The following is a 10473-nucleotide window of genomic DNA, read 5'->3' as shown; positions in this document are numbered from 1 at the left end:
AAACCTCTTAGACACCAGCAACAGAGCCTCAGATACAGGACTTAACAGTGGAGGAGGGCCTGCATTGTCCCTTCTGTCATTGCAGCCCTAAATAAAATACATGAATTCTACATACGCATGCACAGACGCAGTACAGGGTAACTTGACCCAGTGGTTTCAATTTCAATTTTAATAATCTTTAGAATGTAGGGGCATAAACATATCACTATACAGTACATCCACTGTATCCATTATGTGCATTTATATGTTTTTCTTGTCAGACATGAGCATGTGCAGATTGTGAAAACAAATTTCCTTCCAGAGAAGCTCCAGATAATCATTTCGTCATAGGGTATTGTTGTGTTGTGGAATGGTAGTGGATTGTTTCTTGAGATGTAAAAGATTGTAGGTCATGAACATAGACTGTATGATTAAAAATGGACGTAGCCTCCGTGGCGTCACCCATTGGTTTCTGAAGAGCTGTTGTGAAGCTGCAGTTGTGAAGGGCACTTCACAACGGCTCTTGTTGTTGGAAGTCCTGACTCCGCAGGCTTCCGGCTAATACAAAATGGGCAAATACATGGAGTGTGTGTGGCGCTGAGGCAGGCTGAATGAAGCCTGATTACAGAAAACAGCCACCTGTGACAGCACCCGCCTGTCACTCAAGCAGCCATGCCCTTAATTATTAATTAACCTTAAGCCTTAATATAATTTAAACAGGCAAAGAAGTTAGGGCTATAGAGACCAAAAACGTTTTTTACCATTTTAATATGGGGCTATGGAAGCCGAGAACGGCCATGGATTTTTATTTTTTTATGCACTGTTATCTCGTGATAACGACTTACTATCTTGATATAACAAAGATCGTTTTCTCGTGATAACTAATTAATTAATAATGTGTTCGTCTTGATTTCAACCTATAAGAGCTGCCACGAATGGCTTCCGTAGCCACTGGCTGTAGCTGTAGCCTACCGGTAAGTTACACTTTACGTTAGTTTGTTTACTTGACCGGAAGCCGTTCGTATTGGGCCGTATGGGGCCTTATGGAGATTGAGCACTTCTGTAGCCAGACTCAAGTGGCTGTTCGAGGAACTACAATGATTGTTACTTCTGTGTTGGCTTCATTTGCCAGCCATGGAGGTTTGTGGTTGGTTGTAAGGGATGGAAGCAGCTGATGATTCACTCTATTATCAAGGGATATGATAGGCTGTTTATGAGCCAGGGCATAGCTATGTGCTTTCATGGCAGTTTGCATAATGTATTTGAGTGAAATTATCAATATCAAACAATTTTCTTATTACTATTATTATTATTATTGATGAAGTGTCTACTGCCCATATTTACTGCTATTGTTTTATTGCCCAGGTCTACTCAAGAAGTTTACTCCACTCATGATAAAACCCTTATGGAAAACGGGAATAATGTTGTATGAGGGATAAAGTTCTAGTATCTGTTATCTTGGCTTACAAGTAAGGACAGTCATTGTGCTGCTGTATGGTACCTAACTCACTGTAATATGCTGTAATGGTGAGTTCACTACTGTAGTGACTGTATCTACTGCATCACTGTATCATTACCATAAAGTGGTATTTTCTGCTTTAGTAAGCAATACAGCCCACAGTATTGAATGTAGTCCAAGTGACAGGGTGGGTTTGTCACACATGATGGTAAAGTGAGGCAGAGGGAAGGAGGGCTGATGACACAGAGCTGGCACAGTGAGAGAGGCGCACATTGTACTTTGTGCTGGAGAAAAGGAGGCGCGCTGCTCCTCTCCATTACATTTCACTTTCCAAACCTTGACGGGAAAACAATATAAAAGCCAGGATGTAAAATCCAGTCAGAAGACGTCCGCAAATCCCGCTACAGACCAGTTTTTTTCCCCCTCAGTCTCCGAGTGGTTCTATAGTCTGGTTAATTCTGCTCCATCCAGCCGCGTTTTGTGCGCTCTGCTCGGTGCAGGAGTCAGTCGACCGACCGACGGAGAGGAGGGAGAGGAACCGCTCGCTGCTTCATCCCGCTGGATGGATCCGAGCTCTTCTCTTTTCACTCACTACCTGAGAACTCGGTCTTTACGGAAACTCTCTGTTTGAAAGAGTTGGGATTTTGTTCCCCACCCTCCGTTTTTATCGGTGAGTGTGTTCATTTTGTTTGCTTTTTATACCTGATCCATTTTACGCACATGATGCGTTTCAAAATTATCATCATGTTAGGTGAACAAATGATTTTCGTGTTAGTCAACACAAAACGTAGGCTATGTTAATTAAATGTATTTTAAAATAGGCTATGTGTGTATGTACAACATATTAACTGACTCACCTGATCAGTCAATTTGTCAAAAATGATCAAATATAGGTTCTGAAACAGTTTGAGGTCATTAGTTTTTAAAATTTAAATTAAACTACCGAGAAACTGTGTAATAATATTCACACGTAAATAAATCTGTAGCAGTTGTCTCCTTATTCCGATTCAACAGGTTTGTTTCAGTGCCTGACAGACAATCAGCACTACTCCCTGTCAGTCAGTTAATGATGCTGCTCAGGAGAAATGGGTTTGTGGTTGTAGTTGTGTTTTCGCTAACGCTGCTGATGTTGTTGATTTAACCCATGAGCTACATTTTATTAAATTTGCACATAAGTGTAGAAAATGTGGGTTCAGGTCCAAAACAGAAATAATTTAATTTATTAATGCAGCTCAATAAAATTGGTATCAGTCAGTGTATGCAAACTGCTAGAGGCACATTAGTGGGTATCATGGAGTGTATATTTCATATAAACTTCATGTTGAATTTATAGTATGTTAAAACCTGAACAGAACAGAACTGATCGAAGACTAGACTTCACCTTCCCTGGTGCTCCCTGTCTGGTTTTCCGGCACTTGTGGTTTAGTTGTTGCCACATATACCAGCTCTTTTCCTGAAATTGGATGACATTTTGGGCAGGTTCTGCTGGATTTGGACTTAAGCAGGGGAGAATGGCTGGAAATTTAATAGATATGAGAACTCATTTGGAACTCAAAATGTCACAAGCTTCATGCTGCTCCGTTTGGTGCCATGATGGCAAACTCTGATATTTTGATTGATAGTCGTGTATACTGCTGTTTTCAGCTTTATGTTTCCTCTTTCTTTGTTGCCCTTTATACCTTAGATGTCAGTTGGTTTTGGGGAAAGTCGATTCTGAAGGTGAGGAGGACTACATTGAAGACTTGACAATGGCGACAGGAGTAGCAGCGTGGCTCCCTTTTGCCCGGGCAGCAGCCATTGGCTGGATGCCGGTTGCCAACTGCCCCATGCCTGTTGCACCAAGAGACAACAGTAAGAGACAGGACGAGCTGATCATCCTCAATGTCAGCGGCCGTCGTTTTCAGACCTGGAGAACCACTCTGGACCGATACCCTGACACTCTGCTGGGCAGCTCTGAGAAAGACTTCTTTTACAATGAGGAAAGCAAGGAGTACTTCTTTGACCGGGACCCTGATGCCTTCAGGAGCATCCTCAACTTCTACCGGACAGGGAAGCTCCACTACCCCCGCCATGAGTGCATTTCAGCCTACGATGAGGAGTTGACCTTCTTCGGCATCATTCCTGAGATCATCGGTGATTGCTGCTACGAAGAGTACAAGGACAGAAAGAGGGAGAATTTAGAGCGGCTGCAGGATGATCAGGAGGAGAACAAGGACCAGAAGCTGCCCAACATGAACTTTAGGGAGACCATGTGGCGGGCCTTTGAGAACCCCCACACCTCCACCATGGCCCTGGTCTTCTACTATGTCACTGGTTTCTTCATTGCCATCTCAGTCATCACTAATGTGGTGGAAACAGTCCCCTGCGGTACCACTGCCAACCAGAAAGACATGCCATGTGGTGAGCGCTACACGGTGGCATTCTTCTGCATGGACACTGCCTGCGTCATGATATTCACAGTGGAGTACCTAATGCGCCTGTTTGCCGCGCCTAGCCGTTACCGTTTCATGCGCTCAGTGATGAGCATCATTGATGTGGTGGCCATCTTGCCGTACTACATCGGCCTGGTGATGACCAACAACGAGGACGTGAGCGGCGCCTTCGTGACGCTACGCGTGTTTCGAGTGTTTCGTATCTTCAAGTTCTCCCGTCACTCGCAGGGCCTGCGTATCCTGGGTTATACACTCAAGAGTTGTGCTTCAGAGCTGGGCTTCCTCCTCTTCTCACTCACTATGGCCATCATCATCTTCGCCACAGTCATGTTCTACGCAGAGAAGGGCTCCAGCTCCAGCAAGTTCACCAGCATCCCAGCTTCCTTCTGGTACACTATTGTCACCATGACGACACTGGGGTGAGTAACAGACATATGCACACCCATGCACACAGACACACAGGTAAACACATTCATACACGTGTGCACATTGTAAGCATTCTTTAAGTTGTTCACTGCTATGTATTTGTATTCGTTACTGACAGAAACAGTTGTGATGTTAATAGATGCTCTAGAGGTATTTTTGTGTATTTCTCAAATATAAATTGAATAATTTATGAAAACCACTTTGAATTTCAAATGAGCACTAAGACAGCCTGCCCCCATACTTCAATATGCTACAGCTTATTTAATGCTGCCAGTGTGAGTAAGGGTGGGCAGTGTAGCATTTATCTACCAGCACAAACACTCGTGGCATTTTGTTTGCTTCACTTAATGCTTGCCAAATAAGGCGAAAGTGGTTGAATAAATACAATATATCTGAGTATTGAAAAGATGCCCAGATGATACACATATTTGTACATGCACTAAAGACTAGAGCTATGTTTAGTGTTCTTGCTTTAGAAATGTTTTTCTCTTTTCAATTTTTGCCTTTTGATCAAATGATACACCACCTGTAGCCGGACACAAGACGTACAACAGGGCTGAACCATTATGATTAAAATTATCCTGAACATACATGATTAATCAGCCAATTCATTACTATCCAATAAACTAATAAATTCCACCTCTGCACCATTTAGACACCACTCCTTACTATCTTAGGATGAAAAGTGGTTCAATGTTTTGCGGAGAAATAAAATATTTTCTGTACTGTATTTCTGCCTTTTCTTCTAATTGGGGCCACACAGGAAGCACCATATTTATGGCCTAAGCATTAAATGTAAAAATGCCTTGTGAGGAATTCATTTAACTGCATTATAAAATCAGATCTATCTGCCGTGTGCCTGGAGGGGAGATGTCCCATGAGAGATCCTGTGTCACCTTTATTATGATTCCACTCTGCTCTTTATCTCTCACACAAGATGAGATTCAGTGCCATGAATGGCAGGGTGAACTTGAAAGTGTTCCCGAAGTTTGGCAGAAGTACTCTATTATGAAGGCACAGTGGAAGAATAATTTAGGAATAGAGTTCCTAAAAGTCAGTTTTTCTTTCAGGCTCTCTTTGTAGATAACGCTGTATACGCAAATGCAAAACTGCCATTTGGAATAAAATGGCAAAACAGAAAAAAAAAATTGGTTGGTCAACTAATTCAAATAAGTCAGATGCATGTATTTCTTAAGATAAAGGATAGGCTCCCATTATTTAAGTCTGTCTTAAAATCCACATGCTCATATGTACATTAACAGCATTATTCGTCAGTGTAATTCTTCTTCCTGTTCATAGTGGTTATGAAGAGATTCAATATGAAATTATACGACTGTCCTTTCTAACAGTAATAAAGAACATTTAACTTAAATTTTATTTAATTAAGTTATTTGTTTGAGGAAGCAGCCTTCTGAGTAAGTTTGCATAGTCGTTTCATTTTCATTCTCATTCCAGCTCAAAAAATTCACCAATTCATACTGCAGTAAAATATGCCTGAATTTTCTGTTTTGATATTGGCATTATATATTGGCCATCGGCTAGTTTGCTCTCTAAATATCTGCATCTGCCATTGAAAAACCCATATCACCACTGGGCCTGAAGTTTTACACCACTGATTATAACTTTAGGAAAGACTTGAAAATGTGAACCTATCCATTAACTATTTATGAGGGATCTACATTGCCCAAGAAATTGTCAGGACCACAGACTGAGAGCTTTAAAACCTGTTCATAATGTGTCAAAAGTATTTTCTGCTGTGTTCATTATTGAGAATGATCTACTCAGAGACTGAGAATACTGGACAGGAGAACATGTGGGCTGTCATGCTGCACCTAATTTGTCCCTTAACAAGATACCTCATGATGTGATCTTGTTGCATTTTTATTTTTTATTTTTTCAAAATGTGTTTAGTTGCCCTGTTGAGGAGTGACATGCTTGGTTGGAAGACTTGAAACCTTCTGCCCTTCAAGGTGAAATTACAGTTATTATTTAGGAATTGTAAAATGTGGAGAACATTTATTCTTCAGGTTATGGTCAGTGTGGTCGAGATTTATCTTTTCTCAAATAAAGAAATGGAAACTAAATGAAAAGTCAAGCTTGGATGATACATTAGCCTATTTCCTGAGTAGTAACTGAAAAGACTGCCTGACCTAACCTGTGCTACAGTATTTGTGTGTGTGTCTGTGTGTGTGTGTGTGTGTGTGTACAAGAGGGTCTTTTGTACCATACATAAAAAGGATAGAAATGCCAAGGTGAAAGCATTATGTAAATTGTGATCCCTGAACAATGAGTTTGAGTGTGGAGCCATTATGTTCAACACACAATAGGCAGCAGCATTGAGAGTTTATCTGCAGCTCTGACAATAGTGATCCTCATCGCTAAGGACAGTCATTTGCAATCAGGAAAACTATCATCTGATGCATGTTCAAGGCCATCATTTTAGTGATCGAATGCCGCTCGTTTTTTTTCTACACAGTCACACGTGTACCTTTAAGGTTTTTTAGAAATGGTTGATATTGTTCATCTTTCTGTACCAGATAAAATATGTCCAAATGCAATAGGGACAGTTTTTAATTGACACCATATAAATAAGAAGGTAAACATAATTCTGAATATGTTCTCCACAGTATTCAGCTGTTTGCAGCACCATGCACTGTAAGCCCCCCCCCAAAACAAACTTTGATTAAATATGCTACAAAAAAAAAAAAAAAAAGGTACAGTACCACATTTGTTCTGGAGAGCTCCAACCCATACAAACAAAGCAAGATTGTGAAAATAAAATATGTTCAAATACTGGTGGTGCTAGTACAGTACTCACTGACCTCCTCTAGTTTTGTTAATGTGCTGTAAGAGAGGCTAATCTGTGCATAATTACAACTGGAAGCGAACAGCCAGCAGCCTTTCATGAGGCTCAGCGTTCCCTCCTGCCTGTCGATTGGTTCACCTGCTGAACTGACATATGCTTGGGTGATGAGGTCACCAATAATCCATCTGTCAATGCACATAAAAAGCCACAGGGAAAAAATCTCAAAACAACAGTACATTAGGTAAGGTCAAACAAATTACTTGTGCTCTTTCCCACTTTTTGGACTAGTTCTACTCTAATTGAGCTTCTCTGGCCATTTCCTCAAAGTGGTCTCTTTTAATCAACAGCACCAATCTATACTGGTTTTATCTGCAGGTTTGGCTATGTGTGTGTATGATAGCCTGTGTATATATGTGTGTGTAGATATGTATATATGTGTATGTGTGCGTGTGTATATACACCGATCAGCCGTAACATTATAACCACCTGGGCACCCTGGTCGTCATAATGTTATGCAGCCTCATATGCAACAAACTGTGATGCACTGTGTGTTCTGACGCCTTTCTATTTGAACCAGCATTAACTTTTTCAGCAGTTTGAGCTTCAGTAGCTTGTCTGTTGGATCGGACCACAAGGGCCAGCCTTCCCTCCCCATGTGCATCAGTGAGCCTTGGCCGTCCATGACCCTGTCGCCGGTTCAGTGGTTTTCCTTCCTTGGACCACTTTTGATTAGTACTGACCACTGCAGACTGGGAACACCCCACAAGAGCAGCAGTTTTAGAGATGCTCTGACCCAGTCGTCTAGCCATCACAATTTGGTCCATGTCAAAGTTGCTCAAATCCTCACAATGCCCATTTTTCCTGCTTCAAACACATCAAGTAATATATCCCACCCACTATCGTGATAATGAGATAATCAGTGTTATTCACTTCACCTGTCACTGGTCATAATGTTATGGCTGATAGGTGTATATATATATATATATATATATATATAAAATAGTCAAGAGCGAGACTAAGATATCAGATATCTAAACTGTCCCCGAGGCTGAGTTGAGCTTCAAAAACACTGGATCCTAAGATTCCCACAATGCAACTTCAAATCCTCAGTTTGTAACACAGGCTTTTCTTCTTTCTTTTTTTAAATTTCCCAGCCTAAGCTGTGATAACTTGTGACATCACTGGAGTTATTTACTCAATAGCAATATTGTAGGGAGTAATGGAACAAGAATGGAACAAGAGCAGCCACAGTGAGCTGTTAGATGAAGAGTTACAGGTGACAGGCTGAACAACTCCTCAGCAAGGCAGCAACACAAGCCATCCCCAATTGAATGGGTGAGTAGTCTGTAATTTATGTTGAAATGCTCTAGAAGAAACATACACACATTCACAAACAAACAAACATTACAGACACATTAACTCTGGGCAAAATATTTGTAAAACATGGAAATGGACAATTCTGACAAGTCAAGATAATGTGAAAAATATACACAAACTTGAGAAGATATTGTGCAATGAGTTGTGATGCTGACAGCTGACAGTCAAGCCTGATGACATTTTGATCAGATGAATATATATTCCCAAAGAGCACGCACATTTATATGCTGATTCATTCATACACACACATACATACATAGTTATTGCCTTTGATCTTGTCTCGCCTTTATGACCTGCCTCTCTGCATCCTCTCCGTGTCTGCATGAGCCCAGACAGCGCAGCACAGCAGTTCTGGGTAATGGGCTGGAGCTGAGGGAGATGAGGGGGAAAAGGAACTGACTAGCTGTATAATCAGCCACTTTCACTGTCCAGGAACAGGGGTGTTAAATCAACCTCAGGTGGCTGATAAAAGGATCTGGATTGAATCTCAGCGAGGTGCGCTCCCTGCGGCTGCCTGCTGGCGCTTGCCACTGCTGGAGCCGGCCGGATACACGGTCATTTGGCATCAGTGGGACAGGATCCAAAAGATTGATGAGGAAGGAGAAAGCCCTCTCTCTCCCTCTCTTTCTCTACCTAACTTATCTTTCTCTCCCCCTTCCTCCCCTCATCCCCCATGAGTCTCCCAGGGGAACAGCTATTTTGAGAACACAGGCTGTGTGTGTGAAAGGGAGTTATCTGTTTCAACTATAATCTGATACACTATACAGGCACAATAGATGAGAGCGTCCCTTTCTACCTGCGTGACAGGTGCACTGGAAGCAAAGGATCGCTGGTTCTCCCAAGTCTCCCACGCCTCTAAAAACATTATTAACCCAATAATGAGAGAAATATTAATGAGGTGTGCATTGGAATCTGACTCTGGTGTTATAATTAGAATGATTCTCCCAGTTGTAGAGTCCTGGTCCTGGACGGAGGCTTGTTCTGTAGCAGAAAGTGAGAGAAAATGTTGTTATGCATGTAGGTCATGTTCCCATCTCTGCCTTAATCAGTGGCTATATATAATCTGCCTTTTTCTTCAGAGAGACTTTTTGCTCACTCCCCTCTGTGTTCACTGCTCGACATCTCTATTAGACAATGTGGACTGGGCCAAGGGGCCAAAGGCAGGAAGAGGGAGGTCAAACGAGTCGCACTACGGGTTCACAAGATCTCTGTGGTGCAGGGCTGGTCGAAATGTGAAGGACGTGGCCGACAAAGACCAAACAAAACTAACGGTCTTTGACTGGTGCCTCAGTTTTGCTGCAGTGTCCACACTCATAAACCACACTGTGATATATATCAGGGCTCAACACTAACTTTTAAAAGTGGTTGCTAGACTGACAACCAGGCATCAGCTTCGACTTTCTGAAACTGATACTGAACTAAAATATGGTTCCTATTTATTATATTTAAAGTAATTGATACTGTGCAGTTTTATGTCAGGTTAATAATTAAAATGTGACATAAAATAATTTTTAAAAGCTTTATTACAGAAACCGAACAAAAATCTTTGCAGTTTATGTTTTATCTGAATTTGAATCCTTAGAGTAACACGATCATAGATCTCCCAGTTGGCGGAATTAATCTGCAAATGGCATTGTTCATCGGCCGATAAATTGGCTTGCCAGCTCTTACAGCTTCCACCTCTTTATGTCGTTGAGCTGCCTGCTCTTGTTGCTTTGAGCCTTGGAGCTCGTCTAACCCTGTGGTTCTGTAGGATGTGCAACCTTTAACTTGTTAAGGTGAAGCGTCACTTATCGAGGTGTATGTTGTGCATGCTTTGCAGTATAGTTTTCTGTTCAGCTCAAAGATGCCAGGATACTTGTTACTTGTTTTTTGTTCAGTTTGATCTTGTTTGTTACCTGAATGAACAGTCAAACAACTTAATTTGCACGTGCAGCATTGTCTTGTTCCAGTTCTGACTAGAATACCAATATTTAAATATTATTCATACGAAG

General features: G+C 41.5%; 1 protein-coding gene across 2 annotated transcripts in view; it reads left to right on the top strand.

Moving 5' to 3' along the window:
• The first annotated feature begins 1678 nt into the window (after positions 1-1678).
• The window catches only part of LOC127371532 (potassium voltage-gated channel subfamily D member 3-like), an 85492-nt gene continuing 76697 nt past the window's right edge, over positions 1679-10473 (top strand). For both annotated transcript variants that reach the window (XM_051414389.1, XM_051414388.1), the window contains exons 1-2: positions 1679-2108; positions 3123-4289. In XM_051414389.1, the coding sequence (XP_051270349.1) occupies positions 3187-4289 (1103 nt within the window). In that variant the 5' untranslated portion in view covers positions 1679-2108; positions 3123-3186. The remainder of the gene's footprint in view (positions 2109-3122; positions 4290-10473) is intronic.

Source organism: Dicentrarchus labrax, unplaced genomic scaffold, assembly GCF_905237075.1.
Source record: "Dicentrarchus labrax unplaced genomic scaffold, dlabrax2021, whole genome shotgun sequence".
NCBI lineage: Eukaryota > Metazoa > Chordata > Actinopteri > Moronidae > Dicentrarchus > Dicentrarchus labrax.
The sequence above is the reverse complement of the archived record's forward strand: the minus strand, read 5'-3'. Positions and strand labels throughout refer to the sequence as shown.